Below are 26,700 nucleotides of genomic sequence, written 5' to 3' on the forward strand. Positions count from 1 at the left end.
AACATGCCAATCACAGGGCCCGTCCATGGCGCATGTGACTGAGGGTTCCCTTTGCTAATACCTACCACTCGGCGGAGTCCACCAAGCACCAAACATGCTATAATCACTATCTCACTAAGTCCCCCCAAAAATCCTTGAAGATGGGATCACCCCGTTTTACAGGTGGGAAGACTGAGGCCCAGAGACGTCAGTTGCCCCCCAACCATCCAGTCCATCTCCAGGCCCCCAGGCCACGCTGCTGTCTTTACAGTCGCGATGGCCCATCCTGGGCTCAGATCTCCCCCACCCCCCCACCCCAAGGTGTTGCATTGCTTAGAACAGCAGTTCCGAGTCTTACTAACCGTAACTTGAGCAAGTTCCCCCACGGATCCCCACCACCAGGGAGCGCCTCAGAATAACACAGTCCGACGAAGCTCAGCTGCTGGGAAGCCAGTGCTGCACGAGGACAAATAGGCCCTGGCTCCGCTGGGACCACGGACCTGTCACCAGTGGTGTCAGCGCCAGAACGTGTTTCTCAGTGAGGACGCGGCCTGGGCGGCTTTGAGTTTACTGTTCTCACGTGGCAGCTCACTGGGAGCGCCTTTGCAGGTCGGAACAGCCCCCTCCCTCAGCCCCTACGCTGCACAGTGCCTTGCTTCTGCCCGGACGGGACGCTGCGCTGGGCGCACGCTGGCCCGCTTGTGCGGAGCCTTACCCGTAGGGTAAGTTGCTAAGGAGTAACTACGGGAACACGAGGCGTAAACATGCACCATTTTAGCAAATAGGCCAGACGACCCTCCAAACATGCAGACCCCATGGGTGCTCCGAGCCACGGTGAGTGCCCGCTTCCCTGCACCCTCCCCAGGCCGGTGTCTCTGCCACTCTGACAGCGGGGCTTCAGATCTCAGGCTCGCTCTGTCTGATTTGCATCTCTTTGGTCATCAGCGAGGCTGGACATCTTTTTGTAGGTTTACTTCTGTGAAGAGTGTGTTATATCCTTGGCCAGTTTCTCTACCGGTTTATTCATTAAAAAAAAAAAATTATTGGGTCCGGCTGGTGTGGCTCAGTGGTTGAGCATTGACCTATGAACCATGAGATCAGCAGTTCGATTCCCGGTCAGGGCACAGGCCCAGGTTGTGGGCTAATCCCCAGTGCGGGGTGTGCAGGAGGCAGCTGGTCAGATTCTCTCTCATCATGGATGTTTCTGTTCCTCTCTCTCCCTCTCCCTTCCTCTCTGAAATCAATAAAATATTTTTTAAAATCCCTCCCATGCCTTTAGTCGTGCCGAGGGAGTGTGACCATGGTAACATCTGCCCACCCAGCATCACACCTGGGTCACAGCGGAAAGGCCCTCAGAGACCAGGGGGACGTGGGACTGGCCAGAGGTCACAGGCTCCTGGGTAGCTGGCCAGGCCTGAAACAAGGCCTCACTACTTCCTGTCTCGATTTTAGGGTAATAAATTGGATGCAATAACAGTATTTTTTCCATAGGCCCCTCCTCATTTAAAACCCTTGCCTGTCCACCCTAAGAGGGATTTGTGGGTTTGTTTGTTTGCTTGGTGTGTGTGTGTGTGTGTGTGTGGTGTTTTTTTAAGAGGAAAGCAGTCAGCTCGCGGGCACACATTTCTCCAGGCTGCAGAGGCGGCTGGGACATCCCCGGAGCCTCTCCAACCACCAGGCTGGGGTTGGGGTGGGAGGTGACTGCCGTGGGTGCAGGGTTTCTTTCTAGATGACGATGTTCTGAAATTCCATGGTGGGGGAGGGTCGCCTTGCTTTGCAAACGTACTGTAGCCGAATGAATGGCGCACATCAAATGGCAGGGGCATGTCCTGGCCTCTCTCCTGGCTCTGAGGGTGGGGACCCAGCCTGGAGAAGAGGGGCAGGGCTGGCCTGGCCCTGATGCTAGAGGCCAGGCTCGGCTCCCCTCTCCCTCACCTCCGGCCTTACAGTGAGCGGGAGTGTCCAAGTCCAGCCCTGGGCCCTACCCCAGGGTCTCCTCCTTGCCCCAGGCTTCCTGCCACAGCCTCCTGCTGCTCCCCCCACCCCCCTTCTCTCCCAAGCTGGCCTCCGCCGTCCCTCCCTCCCTCCCACGGCAGCTGGAGGAGTCTCTAAAAACACACCTCTTAGCATGCCATCGTACTGTTTAAACTCTGTCCGTGGTTTCCCAAGACCTTCAAATATTGATGTTCTAACTCCTCAGAACAGTGGACAAGCAATAGCCTGGCCTGTCCAGCTTCCTCCCTCCGCCCCTCACCCTCCCGCCCATGTCCCTCCTCTCAGCCCACCCTACACAGACCACCGTGCTGGCCACACCCCCACTCGAATCATGTTGCTTCTTCACTCACCAAAGCCACCCCGAATGCCCAGCACACACCGGGCAGTGCTGTGGGAGACTGGAGTGATGGCCCCATGTGCACGCAGGCTGGGACGGAAGGAGGTCTGCAGTCGTGAGCACGCGGACGGAGCGTGTTCCTGTGTTCTTGTGGATTAGTTCCTGCATTATTTTCCAGATGAACTGTAAGCCTACCTTTGCCCCACTCTATGTCAAAACTCCTCGATCACAGTATACCCTTCGCACTTTGCCATCCCCTGCATGTTATTCATATTTGCAGGTTTTGGGTTTTTTTAAAAAAGCCTACACAACACCAAGGGAGCATTTCGTACCTGTCAGGTTCATGAAAACACCCAGATCTGACCAGACGTTTCATTAGAAAGGTGTAGGGAGATGGGGACTCCGCATTGCTGGTGGAAGTGCAAGGTGGTCAGCCAGAGAGGACAGGCACGGCTAGCAAAACTGCAGAGCACCGACCCCTGACCCGACAATGTGGCTCCTAGAACTCAGCCTGCAGATACACCTGCAGATACACCTACACATGATGACGCGGTGCACGGCTACACGCTGAGTGTGGCTGGCGGCAGGCCCTCCCCATGCAAGTCAATAAGCCAGGCGGCCTCCCCGGGGCTGCCGGTGCCTAGGACTTCCCCACGCAGCATGCGTGGCAGCGGCAAGCTCACTACGTGCAGCTGGGAGAAATCTCCCAGGATGTGCTGGTAATGAAAAGGAAGCGTGATGCTCAGGAGCACACGGGGGTCACTGACTACTTTGTGTTTAAAAAGGGAAATATAAAAATATGTGGTGGGCCCGCCGGCGTGGCTCAGGGGTTGAGCATCGACCTATGAACCAGGAGGTCAATTCCCGCTCAGGGCACAGGCCCGGGTTGCGGGCTCCATCCCCAGTGGGGGCGTGCAGGAGGCAGCCGATCCATCTTTCTCCCTCATCATGGATGGTTCTCTCTCTCCCTCTCCCTTCTTCTCTCTGAAGTCAATAAAATAAAAATTTTTAAGAAGATTTTAAAAAATAAATAAATACAAATAAAAAGAGCATTGGCTGCCATGTGGAGAGTCGAGAAGAGAAAATCAGGAGATGGGCTAGGAGTTTGGTGCAAAAATACAGGAAGGAGAGGAAGCCGGTGTGGATGGAGGTGGAGCGCGGAGCAGCCGGCGGGCACAGAGCTGGTTTGGAGGGGACACCCCAGGGCTGGTCCCACTGGAGTCAGTGTTCGGTCAGAAAAAGGGCGCCTGACTGTCTGCTTGAGCCCCAGTGCCTGGGCCAGGAGCCTTCGCTGCAATGAGCAGACCGCGTTCAAGGAGAATGTGCCCATGTGAGCTGGCTGTGAGGATGGTATTAACTTAGGACATGGCGCCATGCAAAGAAGGACCATTTAAAGCCGCCACTTTCGCTGGTGAAAAGCCAGACACGAGCGAGTGTGGCCGGGCTGAGGGCGGGAGCGGAGGGGCCGGGTCCCAGGAGCTGGCCGAGGTCCACGTCGGACATGCTTTGTGTGAAATCTAATCTCCGAGGAATTATTCTGTGAGTTTCACAACGTGGCCTCGGGCTGGCCCTACCCAGCGGCTGCACAGAGCGGCCGGCTGGCATTCCTTCCTTCCCTGCTGGCCAACCTGCCTCTGGTTTGGTGAGCGCGGCTGGGAGGCACGGGGAGGGGTGGGGACCTGAGGCAGCGCCTGGGGACGGTGAAGGCCAGCAGGCCAGCTGGGAGGAGCTCAGGGCCCAGGGCCTGCGAGGACAGGAGGGAAGCGGCCGACCCGGTGAAGCCTGCTGGGCGCCAGCGTGACTAACTCTGTGAGTGCGTGCGCTCACCCGGGGCGCCACGTGTGGCTGCTCATCCTCGCGCAGGTGCCACGAGGAAACAGACACAGAAAGCACCTGACAACGCCTGGCGCCCAAGGGGTGAGCGAGGAGTGGCAGTTACAGCCCCAGGACAGAAAACGCACCTGGCCGGCGTGGCTCAGGGGTTGAGCATCCACTGACGAGCCAGGAGGTCAGGGCTCGATTCCCATGAGGGGCTTGTAGGAGGCAGATGATTCATGAATCTCTCTCATCATGGATGCTTCTCTCTCTCTCTCTCTCTCTCTCTCTCTCTCTCTCTCTCTCTCTCTCCCTCTCCCCCCCTCCCCCTTCCTCCTGAAAGCAATTTAAAAAAAAAGAAGACAGAAAACAGTAAAAACAGAGGCCAGAGCACAGCATTTGTCAACCTTGATGGAGGGCTGCCTGTCGCAGAGCGTGACTCAGCCCTTAGCCGGGAGTGACCGCGAGGAGCTCACGTATAAAAGCAGGGGCGCGGCAGACACGAAAATCCTTGACCTGTCACTCCAGCAGGTGTCACACACGGAGCCGGAGCCGGGAGAAGACGCCGTCCTGGGGACCAGAACTCGGAGGAAAAGCCGCCCCGGATCAGGTCAAAGAAAACCTCCAGTTCCCGAGGCAGAACGGCGCTTACTTCATTCTCCAACAGCAAAGCAACAGAATTAGAAATGGAACAGAAATGCGTCCACGAAAACGGAAGCCGTCAGAGGCAGGGTGGGCACGGGCGGACAGGCGTCCATGGTGAGTGGGTGAACCTGGATCCAGGGTGCGTTCCCCTGTGGCCCCGCCTCCCCCAACCCCCTCACCCCGCCTCCTTGTAGGAGCTTCCTTCCTCCTTTGGGACGTGAAGGGGTCAGGTCAGCTCCCTCAAGGCCTGGGACCTTCCCAGGAACCTCTCTTCCACCCGCACATTCCGCTGGTCCTTGGGGGCCACGTGTTCTACACTCTGGGGAGGTAAGTGTGCGAGCGCCTGGCTTTGTGGGACCCCCAGTCTGGCTGTTAGACAATCTCCCAGGAGAGTGCTGATGTCCGCTCTGGCGAGTGCTACGCGGGAGGGGCTCCGGTGGGTAAGTCAGAAGAGCTGGGGGAGGGGGAAGTCAGGGGAGCTGAGCGGGATGAGCAGGTGATCATGGGGGTGAGTGCGGGTGAGGGGGGGCAGGAGAATAGGGAACACGCACAGTAGGACTGCCAGGCCGCTTCCAGGCATCTAGAAACCACAGGGCCCACAGAGGCATTCGATTGGTGTTTGTCTACCGCAGTGGTTCGAAACCTTGGCTGCACATTAGAATCACCTGGGAATCTTTTTAAAATCCTGATTTCTGGGCCTCGTCCTGATCCCGAGGCCCAGAAATCAGGATTTTAAAAAGAATCCCAGGTGATTCTAATGTGCAGCCAAGGTTGGGAACCGCTGGCCTAACGCATGGAAGAAATGGCACGCGGGTGATCTCCACCTGATGTTCTGGCGGCAGCAGAGAAGCTGGGCCATTTTTTAAATTATATTTTGCGCCCAGCTGGCGTGGCTCAGTGGTTGAACGTTGACCTATGAACCAGGAGGTGAGGGTTCGATTCCCAGTTAGGGCACATGCCCGATCCATTCCTGGGTTGCAGGCTCGATTGCCCCACATGCCGGAGGCAGCAGTCAATGATTCTCTCTCATCACTGATGTTTCTATCTCTCTCTCCCTCTCCCTTCCTCCCTGAAATCAATAAAAATATATTTTAAAAATAATAAAATGACATGTTTCTTCTCTGTGGAATGGCCTTCGGAGAACGGACTCCCTGAGATCTGCACTCCTAAGCAGGCATCGCACTCTCCCGTCAGCCGCCCCTGCCTCCCGCAAGGACCCACGTGGGTGAAGAAAAGTCACCAGCTACTCCACCAGGAAACGCTCCGCCGTGCCAGTGACGGTGGCGATGTGCCACAGGCGCCCACGAGGTATGTCCGGATGCCAGGCGCCCGGGAAACGTAATATTTCAACCAGCACAGCAAACCAGGCTGAGATCCCGTGAAGGACTCAGACGTTGGGAAAAAAGGGGGGGGGGTAGCTTTTTAAAAGATAAGATGGTTTGGTTTCTCAAATGGCCGCGAGCTACAGTGTAAGTACCGAGTCCCTGAACCAAGGCAGAACGGGGAAATAAATCAAAAACACAGGAAGGCCCCATCCAGTAAACGAACCGCCTTCCAGCTGCTGGAAAAACACTGCAGTGCCCTGGGGTGAATAAATAATAAAAGGCTAGGGAAACAGTACACCCTGAAAACACCCTCCCTCCCGCTGTGCTGCTGGCCGGACAGGCGGGCGGTTCAGGCTGCGGGCCACACAGCCAGCAGGCATGTATTTACCCACAACACGGGTCCTTTCCAGAGAACCGGGGGTGGGCATTCCGAAAACCTGAGGCCGGTCTGGGACCTCATTATCTCACCCCAAGCTCAGTATTCACCCCTGAGGCACGTACCCTGCTATCCGGACTAGGGAAACACTGGGAATAAGAATTTGGGGGGTCTCGCCCAGCCAGCATGACTTCAGGGCCAGGAGGTCATGGTTCGATTCCTGGTCAGGGCACATGCCTGGGTTGCAGGCTCGATCCCCGGTGTGGGGCGTGCAGGAGGCAGCCAATCAATGATTCCCTCTCATCATTGATGTTTCTATCTCTCTCCCTCTCCCTTCCTCTCTGAGATCAATTTAAAAAAAAAAGAAAAAAAAAGAATGATGGGGGTCTCAAACCGACCACACCCTTTTTCTTTTTCCCTATAAGTAGGCTCTTGAGATTATATACCCACAAGTGAAAGGTGATTTTCATTCTTACCACACCTAGCCTGTTTTTTTTTAAACAAACAAACAAACAAAAGAACCCCACCACTTTCATTCCTCTGGGTCTTATCTGTTTCACAATTGTAGCCTCAACTTTGCTTGTTCACACATTTTCATATCATTCCTTAAACAGATGCTATCTCACCATCACAAGCAACTTACACAACAAACAGGTACAGAACACAACACCAAGGCCTCCTAAAAACAACAACAGCATAACGGTGGAAGTAATAGTACTGCAGGATCACAGACTTCCAGAGCGAGAGAGGGCTTTGGTGAGTCAGAGAGCAGGTAACGGCTTGCGCTAGGGAAGAAAGTAGGTGGCTAGGAAAGGCCTCGAAGGAGAAAATGCCGAGTAGAGGTCATTTCTGCAGCCAGGCCTGGGAGCAGTGCACAGAGAAGCCAGTGCCCTGCCTGGCTGCACAGCCTCCTGCTGTGGCTCACGGGGGCCAGGGAGCCACGGCAACGGCAGCCCAGGGCGGTGGGCTGGCTTCCAGGGCCGCTGTCAGGCGCACTGCCCACCATGCAGAGCGGCCCAGGAAAGGAGCTGATACTTAGGGTCAAGCCACTTGTTCTTGGATGTTAATTGGTCATAGAGCGTGTCCTGGGATTTGATTTTACTCCCCTTCATTCTTTTTTTAAAAAATGTATTTTTATTTATTTCATAGAGGAATGGAGAGAGAGAGAGAAATATCGATAATGAGAGAGAATCATCGACTGGCTGCCTCCTGGGGATCCAGCCCGCAACCTGGGCATGTGCCCCTGACCGGAATCGAACCCAGGACCCTTCAGTCCAAAGGCCGACATTCCATCCACTGAGCCCAACCAGCTAGGGCTCCCCTTCATTCTTGATTTAACACAATTTTACTCCCCTTCAATCTCCCCTGAAAGCAGAGGCGGTCGCTTATTACCCCATTTTACAGATGAGAAAGCCAAAGGCTAGTTTTCTTTCTCAAAGACTAGGAGCTGCTCACGTGGGATGAGGCCGGCGTGGTGTGGTTAGCCCAACACCCCACGTGGAGCTACATGTTAGCGACACGGGAGTCTCTGTGGGCGTGGGCAATGAGAACACGAATAGCAACTGCACAGAGAACCACACCCTGGCCCAGGGCACCATTATGAAGGCTAGACATCCTGAACTATGTCCCCCAGGACGCCGAGTGACACATTTCCCACACAACGCATTAGAAGAGGCAGTCGCAGCCGTGACTCCAGCCACTGACAAGGACAAGCTGCACGTGCCCACAGGCCCCGAGAATCTGAACCCTCCAAGGAGGAGCGAGATGAAGCAGTCAGACCGGGGTCATTTCAGGAGGTGCCCACGACTGTTTCCTCATCTAACCTCTCTGCATTTTGTGTTGTTGTTGTTAATCCTCACCCACGGATATTTCTTCCTTGATTTTTTAGACAGAGTGGAAGGGAGGCGGAGAGTCAGAGAGAGAAGCATTGATTGGTTGCCTCCTGCACATGCCCCAACTGGGGCCGGGGATCGAGCCTACAACCGAAGCATGGGCCCTTAACTGGAATCGAACCTGGACCCTTCAGTCCACAGGCCAATGCTCTATCCACTGAGCCAACCTGGCCAGGGCCCAAGGATATTTTTCCATTGCTCTTCAGAGGGAGTAGAAGGAAGGGAGGGAGGGGGGAGGGAGAAAGAGAGAAACATGGATGTGAGAGACACAGCATGGACTGGCTCCCTGGGGGCGGGAAATGAACCTGAGGCCCAGGCAGACGTCCCTGACCAGGAGTCAACCCTGAGATCTGTCATTGCCCAGGCTGATGCTCCAACCAGTGAGCCACCCAGCCAGGGCCCATCTGAATTTTTTTAAAAATCACTTGTTAAACAAGATTTTCATCTTCACCAAAACAAGGAATTATGATTCTAAAACCACCTCATAAGTGATGGCAAATTCACATGGCATAATTTTACAGTGCAATAGTTAATGGTGAGATCAAAAGAACAAGATATGAAAAGCAAGTTACAAAATATGTGTGAAGTGATGTCACCTTTATGAATAGGTGGATATGTATGAATACATGTATGCATCAATAATACTTATGTGGCCCAGCCGGCTGGCGTTGCTCAATGGTTGAACATTGACCTATGAACCAGGAGATGAAGGTTCAGTTCCCAGTCAAGGCACATGCCTGGGTTTGGGGCTCAATCTCCAGGAGGGGGCATGCCGGAGGCAGCTGATCAATGATTCTCTCATCATTGATGTTTCTCTCTCTCTCCCTCTCCCTCCCTCTCAGAAATCAATGAAAATATATTTAAAAAATAATGCTTATGTGTAGGAAAATGGATGTACCTACTGCAAATATAACAATTATGGGTGATTTGTATTTTCTTTCTCATGCTTTTCTGTGATCTGTACGTACTTCCAATGATTTTGTACCAGACGGTAAAAGTGTTTCTAGACAGCAAAGGATGCTCAGACTCCAGCATCCTCACGCCCTTTTGGCGGGAGTGTTAGCAGGAGCAGCTTCCCGGAGGGTCACGGGGGCAGCCCTGTCACATTTCCCAGCATTTCTCAGCCACCTCACTTCCACACGTGCACGAGAACAGTCATCACAGATTGTTCGTGTAGCAAAAGACTAGACAACTTAAATGTCCATCCACAGAGAAAAGCCAATAAATCAAGGCCACGTCTGCTCACGGTGGCGCGGCCGGGAGGAAGGACGCGCGCTCAGGGACTGTCTCTAAGCCTGTGACCAGGCGGGAGAAGCAAGGTGCAGAATGCGTGCTGCCGTCCGCATGACGTTACTGTTGAGGATATACTCGTATGTGCGTGTGCATGTGCCGGCTGTCCCCAGAAGGCTCCCCTAGAAAACTAGCACCACGCGGCCTCCAAAGAGGAGAAACAAGGGCAAAGGAGAGAGGAGAGCAGGTCGGATAGCTTTCCACTGGGCTGTTGAATTTTTTACTATGCGCATATGTTACTCCAAACGCAACCCCAAACAAAACCCTTAAATCGCCTGGGGGGACGCTGCACCCATTCTCTTCCTAAGGTGCCAGCACCTGAGCCACGGCCGGCCTCTCCGTGCTGAAGGCAGCCCCTTAAAAAAAGCTGCCTCCCGCCAGCGAAACCGGTGGACCCTGCATGCCGCTGTCCACCCAGCGCCCTGAGGCGACCCCCCCCCCCCCGCCCTCCCTTCCCCCCGCCCCCCACACTCTTCTCATGACTTCTAGGACCTGGTTTAGGCGAGTGTGGGCTCAGCCAAAGCCAGAGCCCTGTGTCTTCTGACAACAGTGGCCGCCTCTCCCTTGTTTGTAGTAAATAAGAAATAGTTTACCTTTCGGCAAAGGTATCCAGTTTCCCCAACTCATCCGAGAGGCCGACGAGGGAATCCAAGGTCCCCACCTGGAAAGAGCAGAGAGCAGGCAGGGCTCAGGGTCTGTGGCCGAGGAGCGAGGGCGCCTTTCCCCGCGGGGCAGGCTCCTGTGCCCGCCGCCTGGAGTGCGTTGTCCTTGGTCAGCAGCCAAACTGGAAGCTGGGAAGAGCTCTTAAGGGAAATCAGTGGATTTTTTTTAAAGTGTTTTTAAATGTCTTGTTGCCGGTGGGATACATTGTCACGTTTCTGCCACAGGAAGACGTGACTAGGACGTGGTGGCTGCCCTCGCCTGGCTTTCCTGTTAGAAAGGCGGCCTGCTGTCACACGTTAATCCCGAGTCATGAGCAGATAGACCAGAAAGCAAGTTCGAGAAGTGCTCCTTCCAAAAGGCCCTTTTCTCCAAGAGCGCCCCCCCACCCTCCCTCTGTCCCCTTCCAGGCGTCACAGTGATGTTGCGGGCAGGGCAGCTTCTCCCTCCCGCCGTTCATGGGAGTCCTTGCCTGTTCAGATTACTTTCCACAGCCTGCTTCTACTAGTAAGTGTTAATCATCGGAGTCCGAAATTGTACTGAAGGTCTATTTGCAGAATCAGAAGAAAAAACGCTGTTTTCACAGTAGCAGCCACCAATCAGCCGTTAAAAAGTAGCTAGGAGCCCTGGCCGGTTTGGCTCAGTGGATAGAGTGTCGGCCTGCGGACTGAAGGGTCCCGGGTTCGAGTCCGATCAAGGGCATGTGCCTCAGTTGCAGGCCCCTCCCTGGCCCGGGCCCTGACCAAGCGTGAGCAGGAGGCAACCCATGGATGTGTTTCTCTCTGTCTTTCCCTCTCTCTTCCACTCTTCCTAAAATCATGGAAAGATATCCTCAGTGAGGATTAAAAAAATCACTGGCAGCCTGGGTATCTCTGGTAGGTGAAGCGGCTTCTTTTCAAGAAACTTGATTTTAAGCAACTTTGGGCAGGGGTCCTGGGTGTTTTCCTCTTTGTCCCCTCCAGCCACGCGCAGAGGAGATGGCGATGGGGCCGAACTGACTCACTGCCCCAGCAGCCGTCCCTGGACAACAGTGCAGGTTTGGGAAGTCAGCAAGACACAGGTTCAAATCCCGGAGCTGCCACGTGCCAGCTCTCCAACCCGTGCCCTCCTCAGGCCGATCTAGAGGTGGGACTTGCAAAGGTTCGAGATGATGCGTTTAAAGTGCCTCACCCCCAGTATACCGCTCGATAAGCACTAGCAAAAGGAAAAGCATAGCCCGGCCGGTGGGGCTCAGGGGTTGAGCGCCGACCTATGAACCAGGAGGTCACGGTTCGATTCCTGGTCAGGGCACGGACCCGGGTTGTGGCTCGATCCCCAGTGTGGGGTGTGGAGGAGGCAGCTGATTCATGATTTTCTCTCATCATTGATGTCTCTCTCTCTCTCTCCTTCTCCCTTCCTCTCTGACATCAATTATAAAAATAAATAAATAAATAAAAGTAGAAGCAGCACCAACAACTGTGGCAGCTGAGGTGCAGCTCTCCTGGGAAGGGTGCGTGGAGGGTGGAAAGGGGGTGCGTGGCCGTGCTCAGCTCTGTGGGCAGCGCCGCCCCTCCAGCACTCGCCATGCTGCTTCCCCGTGGAGGCCCACCACCTCGGGGAGCAGCGCAGAACGTCCCTCTCTTTGAAGTGAGAAGACTGTCCCTGTATTTGTCTGTCCTGTTCATTTCAATCTCACTTTGTTCTCCAAAGCAAGAACCCTTAGACCAGCGGTTCTCAACCTGTGGGTCGCGACCCCTTCGGGGGTCGAACGACCCTTTCACAGCGGTCGCCTAAGACCATCGGAAAACACATATATAATCACATATTGTTTTTGTGATTAATCACTAGGCTTTAATTATGTTCAGTTTGTAACAATGAAATTGGGGGTCACCACAACATGAGGAACTGTATTAAAGGGTCGCGGCATTAGGAAGGTTGAGAACCACTGCCTGAGACCAAGTGCGTCAAACTCAAGGCTAACACGGGCCAAACAAACGAGGCGTGCGGCCGAGGGCTGCGAGTTTGACATGCTTGCCTTAGACGCTCCTGCTGTCAAATCTCTGTCATCTGCCCAGCTAACACCAGCTCCCCTGCCTGCCTCTCCGACGGGGCCGGGAGGATCCTGGATTTCCTGCCCTGTCACAGCTGAAACTCTCCACCCTGAATATTTCAACTCTGTTATCGGTCTTCCTAGATGTTGAAGAGGAAACAGGAAGAATCTGAAAGCAATTCACAAGAGCTCAAGTGTGTAAGATGCTCCTCCCTCGGTGTGAAGACACTTCGCCCACGCCCTCTCCTTCTTCCTTCTGTCCTGTCGCTCCAAGTCCCCGGGTACCACAAGCCATTTGGGCGATGGCGTGACGTCCCAGGAGGACCCTGGGCTCCGCGTCCACCCTCACCCCCAGGCAGACCCTCAGTGTGGCCGCCGCTGCCCTTATTTTCTCCTCGGCTTCTGGCAGACACCCCCCCCTCAGCCTCCCCCCTCCTCCCTTCCCCCCGGAACTGTACCTTGAAGTCGGGGATGGCGAACTTGGTGTTGTACGACAGGTTGGACTTGGAAGTGACCGTGTTCAATCTCTCCAGCGCTTGTAAATTTTCCTTATCACCAGGGGCAGAAATTAACCAAAACTCGGACATGCTTCCAGTCTTCTCTTATCCAGTAACTGCCCGGAGCCACACACACAGAGAAACAGGACAAGTGTCAGCTGTCCCTCCTTCCTCACCACTCCCTTCCCTGGGAAGTAACCCTCTCCCTGGTTCCCATTCTCTGTGCCTTTGACCTTCAGCTCAGATCCCATAGCTCCAAGGACACCCATGGGTACAAGCTGATCTGCAATGTTCTCATCTCCGCCTGAAGTGCCCTCGGGTCCCCCCCAGGGTTCCCAAAGGGGCGCCTTCCCGAGGGGGTTCTGCCTGCTTTTCAGGGACAGCGTGCTTCCTTTTCCTCCGCTCTCCCCGTCCAGTGACAGACCCCACCCAGCGTCATAAACAGGGGGACAGTACACGGGGCGGGGGACCTTCTGGAATGGCATTTCCTCCTTCGCACCTTGCGTCTCTGGGGATGCAGGATGGGGTGGAGGCAGGAACGAGACCAGGCCACCTGGGCAAACCCCAGGTCGTCACTTGCCGAACCTGAGACGGGCACTGGCTTTAAAAATAGACCCAGGCCCTGGCGGCGGCTCCGTGGTTAGAGCATCGCCAGAGACACTCAGGTGGCAGGTCTCCCTTCAGGGCACATACAAGAGTCCTCGATGTTTCTCTCCCTTCCTTTCTCTCAAATCAATCAATACATGATTTTTAAAAATTTTAAATAGACTTCAGAAGGAAGTCTTTTGTTGAAATAAGAAAAAAAAAGCGGTGGGGCCAGGGGCTTCGAAAGTTGTTTCCCGAGACTCGCGGGCAGATTCTGTGCGGAGGCCCCCGAAGCCCATTAGTCCTGCTCATTCAAACGTGCACACGCCCACGCCGTCCTCCCTCGCTCCGTGCGCCCTTCCCGCCCCCCGGCGCCCCTGGGACCCATCTGGCAGCTCTTCCTTCCCACACCATCTCCCTGCGCTCAAGGTGCTCAAGGTAGGCTCAGCCGCTCCTGCCCGCGGACAGCACAGCTCCTCCCGGTCTGCGGCCTGGGGACACGCTGGCCCTGCGCGCCGCCCCGGAGGCCACCTGCCTGGCGCGGGGAGGGCGCAGCGGAGGCGCAGGCTCGGTTCCCACGGAGGAAGCTCTGAACAGGACGCCCCGTGCGGACCACAGGGACGCGGGCGGCGGGCGCGCCTCTCCCCCGTCGTCTCGGATCCCCGATCGATCGCACACGTCCTTACGCGTCCTTACCGGGAGCCGGCGAGCCGCGCGGGCAGGCGGGCGGACGGGCGCGGGCCGGAGCGCTCAGCCGGCTCCCGGGAGGCAGCGGCTGTGCGCGGAGCCCCGCCCCGAGCTTATATGCCCGCGGAGGGAGGCCCCGCCCGCCCCCGGGCATTTGCATACCGGGCTGCCGCCTCCCGCGGTCCCGGGCCGGGGGCCGGGGCCGAGGGCCGCCCCGGGACAGTGGAAAGGGGGCGCTGCCCTTCCCGCGGGGGCCGGGACCCGGCGGGGTGCTGGGAGGTGGGACGGGGTCGCCAGACCCGCACAGCCGCGCGGAGCTGACAGGACGTGAGATGGCCGAGCGCAGCGGGAGGGAGAGGCGGGGCTCCGGGACGGGGACACCTGCCCTCGCTGCCGCCGCTCCCCCAGCCGGGGACAGGGCTCCAGGGTCTCGGGGAAGATCGCCGAGCGGCCCGACTGACCTGCGGAGAGCGAGCGCCAGCGCCCGGTTGGCACACACCTGGGCACAGCCGCAGGTCCCCGGGGCGTGGGCGCGCCGTCCCTGCTGCCCCGGCAACTCCCCCTGCCCCAGGCGCCCCCCTGGCGGGGAGGGACTTGCTGCCCGGCCCGGCCCGGGGGCGCCGGGCGCGCCGCTCACAAACCCCGGCCCCTACCGCGCACCTTACAAAGCAAATCAAGAAAACTGAGAATTCCTTTTCCCTGGAGAGGAGGAGGGAACCGAGTGCCTCGGTGGGCTCAGTGGGAGGGACTTTTTTTGTTTGTTTGTTTGTTTTTTAATCTCAGAATTATTCTTTGGGAGAAGGTATGGCTGCTGCCTTCCGAACGGGCGCCCCCTGACTAAACGACTGTCAACTCCTGGTGGTGGGTGCGTTCAGATCTTTGTAAAGAGGCGAAGGCGTGACTCCACAAGCTGGGAGGGAAGGCGGCTTTGGGGCACAGCATGTGCAGCATGTGCGCTGCGATCCGGTTGTGGGTTTGGGATTGGCCCTTTGGAGCTCCCAGCACCTGCGCCCCGCATCGCCCTAATTGGGACACTCGTGCGCATTAGTCAGGCCTTGCGACATCTTCCCGAGGGAGGACAACTGAAACCGGGATGGGGAAACCCGGTGTGTGCAGCGCGATGAGGTGGCAATTCCAGGGAAGGAGTGTCCTGGTGGCTCTGGACAATGGGTCTCCAATTGTGCAACGTACCCTGCGCTGCCATGCTTCCCAGCCAGGGCAGACAGGGCCCCGGAGCTGGAGCAGGCTCCACGGACCCACACGCGTAGGGATACGTGGACTGCCGGGCATCCCACAGCTGGTTCGGCACAGCCGTGGGTGGAACTCGGGCCTCTGACCCAGCTTGTCTCGGTCCAGCTGTTCCCACAAGCCTGCAGGGCTGGGCCAGGACTCTCCTGGGGAGCCCATGGTTTGCAGCCTTCACTCTCAGGACCTGGGCGCAGCCCCTCGGAGACTGGGTGGTCCTTTTGGGAGTCCCCAGCTTGCATGGGCACCATTCTTTCTATAAATACAGTTTCTTTCTAACTAGCTTGTTTCATGAAAAAAGAGTCAGATACAACACAAGGCCCGGGCATCTGATTAAGAAAACGATAAGGCCCTACCATGACCCTCGTCTTCCTGAATACCTCTCCATTCATAAATCTGCCTACCAGCGGTTCTCAACCTGTGGGTCGCGACCCCTTTGGCGGTCGAACGACCCTTTCACAGGGGTCGCCTAAGACCATCCTGCATATCAGATATTTACATGACGATTCATCACAGTAGCAACATGACAGTTATGAAGTAGCAACGGAAATAATTTTATGGTTGGGTCACAACATGAGGAACTGTATTTAAAGGGCCAGAAGGTTGAGAACCACTGGTAGTCTTTCGCATCTTAAACTTCTTGTTAAATATTGGGTTACGTCAGAGTTGGTGACACTACTGCTGTAGGGGTGGCTTGACATTTCTCAAATGACTTGTTTTATTTTCTGCTTATAAAGGTAATTCTGTGCTTCTTGTAGAGATTTTGGGAAACACCAAAAAGTAGGAAGAAGGAGGTAAAAATACCACCTGTGTTTCCGTGATCTGAAAATAACCACCATTAACATTCAAAGTATCCTTATTACTTTTTAAAAAATTCTTTATGGTTTAAAGTTTTACATATGTCTTCTTTTTCCCCCATCGACCACTCCCCAGCCCCTCTCACCCCCCAGCACATGCCCTGACCCCCTTTGTCCGTGTCCATAGGTTATGCTTATATACATGCATACAAGTCCTTTGGTTGATCTTTTACCCCCTCCCCCCACCCTCCCTTCTGAGGTTGGATGGTCTGTTCAATGCTTCTCTGGATCTATTTTTGTTCATCAGTTTATGTTGTTCATTATATTCCACAAATGAGTGAGATCATGTGATATTTATCTTTCTCCAACTGGCTTATTTCTATCCTTATTACTTTTTCATGCATATTCATATAAACAGATATAAACGTTCTGGCATGAATGAGATTACAGAAATATTACACATAAAGCCTGGCGTCCTACTGTCAATCGCTTTTTTAAATTGATCAGATCTCTCTTATCAGTGAATGTAACCTTTGTCACCAGCAGTTTAGCAGAGCTCAGGACTTGAGTCAGAGACATCGGTTCCAAAGGCAAATAAAGAGATCTTGTTAGACAACTTACATCTTGAAGTAGAGAGAGAGGGAGAGTTAAAAAACACACTAACTTGCCCAAGGGTATTTTGATTTGCAATGTTCAAAGGCAACCAGGCAGATCCTGGTCCGTTTTGAGGCAACTTGTGTGATCCCCTCAAGTTTCCCTATAAAGTGAGATCAGTCTTTAATGCAGAGAAATCGGCCACAAGTTGTGGGGCCTGACCCCTTGTCTATTAGGACAACATCACCTATCGTTCCCAGCATCGAAGGAAAGCCATTCCCTTCGGCGTATCAGCCTGAACCAGCATGTAACGACCCATTTTCACCCCCCCTCCCCCCACTCCCAAAGCCTCTAGAACTGCAGCTACGGGCCTGCACGTTTATGGGCCCTGACCACTGATCCCAGACACCCCTGGTTATGAAAAGTGCTGCAGCTCCACAGCCCGAAAGGACCAGGTCATGAAGAAGGCTCTCTTCTGAAATAGAAAGGCCGGGCAGGAAATGCCACCAGCCTTGGCTCATCTCTGCTTATAATGAACCTGGCTTTGGCCACGCAGGCCTGAAATGTCTCCGCAGTTGGCAATGGTTACGCTTTGAGCCAGCTGACGGCTGTGCAAGATCGAACAGTCCTGTCTGGTTTGGGAACCAGAAGAACGAGGCCGGCCCAGCTGGTCTGCCCTTCCGTGGCCTCGCCCAGATGGCTCCCCTGGACCTCGATAGCTATTGCTTCATGGAGGCAGCACGGAGGATGCTCTGTCCAAAGAAGCACAGACACGCAATGCCCCTTCCATGGGCTCAGGTGAGTTCTAGGCTCCGCTGGGAAGAACCCAGGGCGGGGTTTCTAGAGGCACCGCTCCCTAGAGGAGAAACATGTCAGTGGAATCGTCCCTTGCGAGGCAGTATGGTGATGAAGGAAAAGATCAGGCTTTGAAATGAGGCCATCGGTGATCTGCGTAACCTTGCCCATCCCCCCAAAGAGGGCCCACCTTCCACTGGTTCTGAGGCTGGTAAAGAATAGCATGGGAGGCCTTGGCTGGTTTGGCTCAGTGGATAGAGTGTCGGCCTGCGGACTGAAGGGTCTCAGGTTCCATCCCGGTCAAGGGCACATGCCCAGGTTGTGGGCTCGATCCCCAGTAGGGGGCGTGCAGGAGGCAGCCGATCCATGATTCTCTCTCATCCTGGATGTTTCTACCTCTCTCCCTCTCCCTTCCTCTCTGAAATCAATACAACAAACAAACACAACAACATGTCTTCGATGTCATTACCCTGGTAGGAAGCAGAGTGGAGCGAGTGCTTCTGGGAAGAGTCTGGGGTACAGCAAAGAGCCCCGCAGGGTCTCGAGTTCTGACTTTGGAGCTGAGAGGAGCTGAGCTCAAGTCCTATTTCTATTGTTTCGTAGCTGTGCCCTGTCTCTCTGTTCTCCAGGCTCCTCACCTGTGAAATGGTGGCCTCCAGGGCTAGTGAGAGGGTCCTCATGGACATGGAATGAGAAAATGACACGGAATGTGCAGGAACGCCTGGTTGGAAGGTGCTGGTCTTTTTACTCTGATCTCAGGCTTCAGGAAGGCCAGGACCACACCGCTTCGTTCACTGTCAAGTTCTCAGTGCCGAGAAGATGCTCAGTGAATATTTTTGGGGTCACCTACAGCAGGGAGCGCAGCGCTGGAGATGGCCTGGAGAATCTGGGTGAGATTTTATTTACTTTTCTTCAATCTATTCTGCTTCAGAAGTTTTAAACGGGTTGAAAAGGTCACAAAAACATAACATGGTGTTCATAAGTGTTGGGTATGTATGTAAAAATATGAATGGTATCCATAATCATTCATTTATGTTTATAAGACTGGAAAAAAGGACTAATAACTGGAGACAACATATATGCCAGCAAAAGGGGGTTGGGCAAATTAACGCTGGCGCAGTCATGCTGTCATTAAAAGTGTCTCCGAGAACATGAAACGGCATAAGAAATGATCATAACATTTTAAGTGGAAATCCAAAATTAAGATTCCAATTTGGTAAAAAAATCATCTATAATCCATAATATAGATCTTAGAACAGTGGTTCTCAACCTTCCTAACGCCGCGACCCTTTAACGCAGTTCCTCATGTTGTGGTGACCCACAATTTCATTGTTACAAAGTGAACATAATGAAAGCGTAGCGCTTAATCACAAAACAATATGTAATTATATACGTGTTTTCCGATGGTCTTGGGTGACCCCTGTGAAAGGTCATTCGACTCCCAAAGGGGTCGCGACCCACAGGTTGAGAACCTCTGTCTCAGAAGGACTATATCACGATGTTAAAATAGGTTGTTGCTGAACGCCCGTGAGCAGCCCACTTTTCACAGTAGGACGAGTTAACAAGCCTGGTGTGTCCTCGGCTGAGCACATGGATAATGGAAGCCGATTTACCACACGAGGGGAGGGAGTTACAAGTGCAGAAAGAGAGAAAACTAGAGCCCGGCCGGCGGGGCTCAGGGGTTGAGCGTCGCTATGAACCAGGAGGTCATGGTTCGATTCCCAGTCAGGGCACAGGCCTGGGTTGTGGGCTCCATCCCCAGTGTGGGGCATGCAGGCGGCAGCTGATCCATGATTCTTATCATCGTTGATGTTTCTCTCTCTCTCTCCCTCTCCCTTCCTCTCTGAAATTAATAAAAAGATATTTAACAAGAAAAAAGAGGAGAAAACTAGAATGAACCCTGGGTTGATGGATTGGAACTAGAGGTATCAGTAATGAACTAGATTTAAGGTGGATGGATGGATAGATAGATAGATAGATAGATAGATAGATAGATAGATAGATAGATAGTTGATTGATAGATAATTTCCTCGCTCTGTTGATTGAGGGACCCTGGGAGCAATGTGTTGCCAGCAGCACGGAGACACCTCAGTGGCCCACGCCTTGGTTTTGTTTCTGTCTTTCCCCTGAAGCGGGTGCGTCATTCCAGGAGGCACTGCAATACCGGGTCAATGCATGGAGGAAGCTGCTATCCATCCCCTAATTTCAGAAATCCATTTAACATGTTGTCCTTGGATAAAGGACGTACCACATACTAAACTGATCAGAACCGATACTACACTTGATCGTAGCCAAAAGGCCCAGAGGCAATGGCACCTTACCTTCTAAACACCATTGTCCACTCAAAGGACCCAGGCTCCCTGGGGAACTGGGTGGAGCCAGGGCTGGAATAGGGGCCAGTAAGAGGACAGGGTGTCTTCTACTCACTCTCAAACTGTTCAAAATAATAATAGGTCTTTGTGAATGTATAACCTCACCGTATATCTGCGAACACTCTTAGAACTTTTCTGTAATTTTGAAATTACCCCTCAAAAAGGAAGACCTCCCTTTGCAGGCTGGCAAAACATCTAGTGGAGAGTATAGTTGAATTGGCGAGTTGTATAGTATGTGAGTTAAGTCTCAATATAGCTGTTAAACAAAAAGAAAGCGACCACAAATCCCACCTAGGTTACTAAAAAGCTAACCTAAAACAGAGTCAGCTCAGCATGACCTGCCCTTCTTATTTTATTTTTTTTTATTGATTTCAGAGAGGAAGGAAGAGGGAGAGAGAGAAACATCAATGATGAGAGTCATTGATCAGCCGCCTCCTGTACTACTGGGGATCGAGCCTGCAACCTGGGCATGTGCCCTGACCAGGAATCGAACTTGGGACCTCTTGGTCCATGGGGTGATGTTCACTCCCCTGAGCCACCACAGCCAGGCAAGGCATGACCTGCCTTTGGAAACCTTTCTAGATCCTCGTTTGAATTCCCACATGACCTGGTGTCCCCCATCCCCCCACCAGTTTGCAGTGCACGAGGCTGTAATCCTGGGCTAGTCCTCTGTCCCCACCGTGGACGGTGCATCGCTTAGAGGGCAGGGGCCACACTGCACCCTCTGTGAACCTCTACCCGGCACAGTGCCTGGCAGGTGGCCGGCCCATGTTTGTTTAATAAGGGGATTCCCAACTTGTTAAATACTATGATATTGAACACATATAGCAACCAGACATTTAATTATTTGATAAATATACATTGTTCATTGCCATCAATAGTACATCCTTGGCGCATACACAGCTGATAAACGTTGCTGAAATTCAGATTCTGAGAACCACACTGTGCTGACTGAAGTCAGAGGTCACGCACGTCAGGTTCTCCATGTTGATCTCAACACCGTGCAGCCAGCATTTTGTTGACCTCTATGTTGATCTCAACACCATGCAGCCAGCATTTTGTTGACCTCTATGTTGATCTCAACACCATGCAGCCAGCATTTTGGGGGACCCACTGTGTGGATGGCTGGGGGCTGGGCCTTGCCGCCCCTCCTGGCCCTCAGCCTGAGGCCAGCTCTGCTGAGAGACCAGGGCGTCCGGATCTCCACTGGTGTGGGCTCAGCTGGGTCAGCCGCCGGCCAAGGGGAGGAAGTCTGCAGGCAGAGGCAGGAGCGCACAGCTGACAATGGTGGGGACGTGGCCAGTCCCGTCCTCCTCCTCCTCTCACTCCACCAGGTGCCTGCTGCCAGCTCAGGGGACAGTCACACCCTTTGCCAGCTCCGCGGGCGGACAGTGTGGGTGGCCCCTGCCCAGCCTCTCCTTCCAGAGGCTTGAAGGCTCCCTTTCAGAGCCGCGGGGGCACCTGTGCTCGGCCTGCCGCTCTGTACGCACCCGGCCCCTCCCCGTGGACCCACGTGGCAGGAGTGACACCTGACAGGTGAACGGGGATGGAGTGGGCCAGGGCATCTTTTTAGCACGGCATCAGTTTTCCACCGGAAACACGAGCGCCAAGCTCACAGGGGATTTGCTTAAGAAGATCCTCAAGGAGCAGTGGGTCTGCACTCACAAAGCCACGGGGAGCAGCACGAGTCCCCCGCAAGCTGCGCGATGGGGCCTGTAGCGGGAGCAGCTCGGACAGTGACATGCAGGGCAGCGACATGGAGGGCGGCTGGCAGGGCGTGAGCGGGACCCAGGAAGGAGCTCAGCGTGCCCGCAGGTCCGGGGCATGACCTGAGCGGGAGTTCCTGAGTGTGGAGAGCCATCCCACCTGTGCGCTTCCAGCTCATCCTGCTCCCCCCCCCCGCTGCTCACTCTCATTCTCCCCAGAGGCCTCTGCGTTCTCGCCCTCATCCCAAACCCCCGGGGCCCCCGGACTCCCCCAGGATCCCCGCAGAAACAGCTGGTGCCAGACCCGATGCCCGTGTCCGCGGAGAAGCCTGGCCCCGAGGCTCCTGCCACCAGCTGACCCGCTGCCGCTGCCCCTCCTGGGACCGGATGGAGAAAGCGAAGGCGTGTGTCCTTGGTGACAGGGCCTCGGAGATGACAAGACCATCAGGAAAGACCGTGTCTGCCGGGTTCACCTCCAGGCAAGCTCACCAACAGTCAGTACTTCATGAAGAAATGAATGAACGAATGAGTGACAGGCCTCATCCGGTCACAGCCCTTCCTCCGTGCAGCCCGGGCAGTGCTCCCCTCCTCCAGGAGGGTGTCCCCGGACGACACCCACCCGCCTCTGAGCACCTGGCTCTCCTCCGCGCCAGGGGCCGCCCCTTCCCCGTCCCGTCAGCTGCCCACTCCTGTGGCCACACCCTGGCCTGTCATCACCTGAAACTGCTCCACCTGTGAAGGCTTAACTACCACGAGCCCACTCTCTTTCCACAGCCGCTGTCCCCCCCACTCATGCCGAACTCCCACTGCACACACGCACACACACATATACACACACACGCACACACACGCACACACACGCACACATAAGCACGCACACACACGCCTCTGCTTTCTCCTGTTGTTGCCTCCTCCTGATCCGGCCTCTTTTCCTGCCAGACCGGACCGTCTGACTTCCCGCTCAGTGGCACCTGGGTCCCTGGTGCCCTACTCTTTCCACAACCACCCACCCCCACCCCCCACCCCCCGCTGCCTGTTTCAGCAGAACCCTCACCTAGATCGGCTCCCTGTCTTCACCTACGTCCTGGCCGCTACGCTGTCCCAGAAAGGGCCCACACGACCTCTTGCGCCGGAGGTCTGTTTGCTGTGCTCACTCATCGTTCACACGCTCCACACGTGTGCCCCGAGCCGGGCCTGCTCACGGTGCTGGGGGTGAGTGGTCAGCAGGACAGGCCAGGCCCGCTCTCGGGGCCCATCCTGCTGGGGAGACAGCAGAGAAGCAGCGTCCGGGCAATGCCGCGGCCCAGCACCCCAGCTCTGCTGGTGTCCCTTCCGTGGGCTTGCAGTCTCCATTCTGCAGATGACTCTGCCTCCTACGGAAAGAAAAGTGACACCTCCTGTCCCTTCTAGTTCCACCACCTGTGACTCATCGCCCCACACACCCCCGTCCGTCCCCACTGCCGCCTTTCTCTTCTGGCCTCAGAGGACGGACAGGCTCCCCTTCTTTGAGGTCAGCACCGCCTCCTCTGCTCACCCCCAATCCTCGCATCTCCCCCCTTCACTCTCCTTTATCGTCTCACTGTCAGTCTCCCCATTTCTCCTCTCAGCTTGCAAACAAGCTCAGTCGTCTTCTACCTTAAAATCCTCCCCTTCGGGCTCCGAGTCCCCCTACCCACCGCCCCATCTCACTCCTTCCCAAACGGGAGGCCTCTGGCACCGTCTGAGTCCTGACTGCCCACACACCTGGGTTCGCCTGACAACGGAGGACCCACTGTGTGCTCATTGTTGGGAGAACAACGTGGGACACGACAGGCAAGGCCACCTACCTCGGGAAGCTCACAGTCCGGGTGGAAACAGGTCATAGGCAGTTGTGGGAGTTCAGAACCAGCCACCCCGAGATGTGCCTCTGCGGTGTGTGGATTTTTTGAGCTAAAGCCAACCGAGGCCCGGGGGCTCCAGAGAAACTCCTGCTCCACTTCCTTTAATTTTATAGAGGCATTTGAATTAGGGACCTTGCCCGTAATAACAGATGGCCAGGTCACCCTTTCCTTCTATTTAAAGGGAGAGCAAACTGCCACTTACTGAATGCCTGCTCTTCCTAGCGTCCTGCGCTGTCCCTTTGTCGTCCCTTGGTACGCACAAAATTAAATTTGATTTTCTCTTGTCAATCTTGTTGATCTGATTCTTCAGCCGGCCAAACGGACCGGAGGATGACAGGGGAACCTTTCCCTTTCCCAGCACAAGAAGCAGGTACATACAAGCGAGAAATTTACTTTGTTTTTTCACAGTTCTAGGAGGAAAGGGGCAAGGGGACTGAGCGTGACCAGGAAAACCCACTTTCAATAGGGTTGTCCCTGAAGACACGACCCAGACGCCCGAGCCACGGAGGGTCGAGGGAGCAGGAAGTGCGACGCCCGGTGGCAGGAAACGGCTGGCTCGGTCGGGGAGGTGTGTGCAGGTGGGGCTTTCCCTTCTCAGTTTGCAGAGATCTGCTTCATTCATTTTTTAAAAATATATTTTTTATTGATTTCAGAGAGGAAGGAGGGGAGAGAGACACCAATGATAAGAGAAAGTCATGGATCAGCTGCCTCCTGCATGACCCCTACTGGGAATCGAGCCCGCAACCCGGGCATGTGCCTGACCGGGAATCGGCAGTGACCCCCTGGTTCTTAAGTCCATGCTCACCCTGAGCCAGCCGCGCCGGCCGGGCCGCTGCACGCGTCTCACTGCACCGCGCTCCTCGCCGGCTCACCGCAGTGCGTTCGGTGGATGCTGTGGTGAACATGCTCGCCTAGGTCTTTGGTTAAACACACGGGCACATTGCTGTTGACTCTGCATCTAGGAATGAAATTGCTGGGCCTTCGGGTTCTGTCCACTCAGCTCCTATGGAGGATTCAAATGGTTTCCCCGAGGGATCGCACTCCTTCCCACGCCCGCCTGCAGTGCGTGGCCGTGCCTGCCGCTGCGCGTCCTCACGGACCCTGGTGCTGCTGGGGTGTTAGCCCTCAGATGTGTGTGTGATAACAGCACGTGTGGCTTTCCTTTGCATTTCCCTGGTGACTGGTTATGTCGAGTACACTTCCACGTGTTTATTGGTCACTAACGTACTAACACATCTTTATTGGATTGCTTGTTTTATTCGTGACTGAGTGGCAAGACTTCTTTCTATTTCCTGGCTACCAGACCTTTGCCAGGTATGTTTTGTGAATATGTTTTGTAAATATTTCCCCCCACTCTGCATTTTTTTTAAAATATATTTTATGGATTTTTTACAGAGAGGAAGGGAGAGAGACAGAGAGTTAGAAACACCAATGAGAGAGAAACATCAATCAGCTGCCTCCTGCACATCTCCTACTGGAGATGTGCCCGAAACCCAGGTACATGCCCCCGACCGGAATCGAACCCGGGACCCTTCAGTCCGCAGGCCGACGCTCCATCCACTGAGCCAAACCGGTTTCGGCATCATTCTGTATTTTGTCTCTTCATTTTCTTTTCTTTTTAAAAAATATATTTTATTGATATTTTACAGAAAGGAAGGATGAGGAATAGAGAGTTAGAAACATCGATGAGAGAGAAACATCGATCAGCTGCCTCCTGCACACCCCCCAATGGCGATGTATCTGCAACCAAGGTACATGCCCTTGACCGGAATTGAACCTGGGTCCCTTCAGTCTGCAGTCAAACCAGTTAGGGCGTCTCTTCATTTTCTTAACTGTGTTTTTTGATGATCAGAAGTTTCTAATTTTGATAAAACTACTAATTGTTGCTTTTTTTTAAAAAAAAAATTATGGCTTTTTTGTGGTATGTGGATTATTTGAGCTAAAGGCACAAGTCCCCATCCCCCAGGTCACAGGCTATTCTGTTTCTTTTTTGTTTGTTTCTGAAAACAAGTTTTATTTAAATAAGGGTTTATATACATAACATTAAAACTGAAGGAGGGGAAAAAAACACCCCAAAAACCTTTTTTTTTTTCACTTCACATGGCATTGGGCAGCTGTTGCTAGTGAGTTGCAAGCTCTGCAGCTAGCTACATGGCTGACACTTCAGCTTGAAATTTGTTCCCTTCTCAAAAGTTTAACTGGGATAGAAGGTGGGCCTCCAATTATGGTGTTTGGACAATTAGCTAGGATCTGTCTGGTCAAAAAGGCCCTGGTGGCAGCCAGAAGTCCTTACACCTCCTGGAGGGAAGGTGGCGGCTGCTCTGGGCTCCAGCACCTGGTCAGGTGTAGGTCTGTGACTGCGGAGGTTCCCTCTAGTGGTACAGGTGCCGCTGCCACCTTACCCCTCCTTACCCCTCTCCTCTCAGCATCACCGAAGGCTGCTCAGGCGCGGACGTTCTCTGAGGGCAGGGAGCTCTGGCGAGGAGCTTGGCCTGACGTGGGCTTGGCTGAAACATCACGGTATTGCTCCGTTTCAGGCTGGCACTGCCAGGTGCTGCGGCGTGACCTCTGTTTGAATGAGGGACCGCAGGACTGGACAGCATGGCTCTTTTCAGTTTATTGCATGAAGGAGTTACACGAGTCCAAGTGAAAAGCAGACCCCAAACGGTTACATTATACAAGCTGTGAGGTTTTTAAACTTGTGACAAGGGACAGAAGGGAAATTCTACTCATTGCAAAGAAATCCTCACTAAAGCTTCAGTGAGCCAAAAGCGCTTAAAACCCACGACCCTTCAGCTGGTCGTCTTTAGCCAGTCCACGCTCCAGGGGGAACTGGCATATGTTCTTGCGCTGGCCACCCTGCAGCTGAATTACTTCTCCATGTTCTGGATGCTCCATGACAGTACCAGGGCAGGCCAGTTTCTTCTTAAAGGCCTTCACGAGTTCCTTTCTATCGCAATCACCAGCGATCCCTTGGGCAGCAGTAAGGGTCTTCCTGCCGTTTCTCTGTTGGATTCTTACATGGATATAACCCTCAGTGCCAGCGGGAAGCAGGTCATCACCCTTACTTGCACCAGCAAAGGGGCCAAAAGCGTGGAGGTTCTGGATAGCGGACATCCGATAGGATTCCTTTTCCTCGGTGGAAACGGCCTGCGGAAGGCTGCGGCGGGAGAAGGCGGGCAGGGGGGACGGGGCGTCG

The 26,700-nt window shown here is 54.4% G+C and overlaps 2 protein-coding genes, 2 long non-coding RNA genes and 1 pseudogene across 19 annotated transcripts in view; 1 reads left to right on the forward strand and 4 right to left on the reverse strand.

Moving 5' to 3' along the window:
* Window positions 1–14,213, reverse strand: part of ATP6V1C2 (ATPase H+ transporting V1 subunit C2) — a 37,532-nt gene extending 23,319 nt beyond the window's left edge. For 7 of the 16 annotated variants that reach the window (XM_036335348.1, XM_036335347.1, XM_036335340.1 and 4 more), the window contains exons 1-3: window positions 13,961–14,213; window positions 12,802–12,956; window positions 10,248–10,315 (exon numbers count right to left, since the gene is read on the reverse strand). In XM_036335348.1, the coding sequence (XP_036191241.1) occupies window positions 10,248–10,315; window positions 12,802–12,930 (197 nt within the window). In that variant the 5' untranslated portion in view covers window positions 12,931–12,956; window positions 13,961–14,213. Of the gene's footprint in view, window positions 1–10,247; window positions 10,316–12,801; window positions 12,957–13,960 lie in introns of those variants that run through there. The other 9 variants (XM_036335336.1, XM_036335339.1, XM_036335343.1 and 6 more) reach the window with 4 other exon arrangements.
* A 2,273-nt stretch (window positions 14,214–16,486) lies between these two features.
* LOC118669281 lies at window positions 16,487–21,965 on the forward strand. The gene is made up of 3 exons (XR_004971939.1): window positions 16,487–17,546; window positions 18,173–18,433; window positions 21,841–21,965. It is a non-coding gene; the product is annotated as an uncharacterized LOC118669281 (long non-coding RNA).
* Window positions 19,674–19,854, reverse strand: LOC118669571 (annotated as a pseudogene).
* LOC118669280 lies at window positions 20,741–23,016 on the reverse strand. Its single transcript, XR_004971938.1, has 2 exons — window positions 22,676–23,016; window positions 20,741–22,122 (listed from the first exon to the last, which is right to left on the reverse strand). It is a non-coding gene; the product is annotated as an uncharacterized LOC118669280 (long non-coding RNA).
* Window positions 23,017–26,096: 3,080 nt separating this feature from the next.
* LOC118668760 (eukaryotic translation initiation factor 1-like) lies at window positions 26,097–26,700 on the reverse strand. The gene has a single exon (XM_036333869.1). It carries the CDS (start codon window positions 26,616–26,618, stop codon window positions 26,277–26,279), a length of 342 nt encoding a protein of 113 aa, XP_036189762.1. The 5' UTR covers window positions 26,619–26,700; the 3' UTR covers window positions 26,097–26,276.

This window comes from Myotis myotis, unplaced genomic scaffold (assembly GCF_014108235.1).
Source record: "Myotis myotis isolate mMyoMyo1 unplaced genomic scaffold, mMyoMyo1.p scaffold_m19_p_14, whole genome shotgun sequence".
In the NCBI taxonomy this organism is placed as follows: Eukaryota; Metazoa; Chordata; class Mammalia; order Chiroptera; family Vespertilionidae; genus Myotis; species Myotis myotis.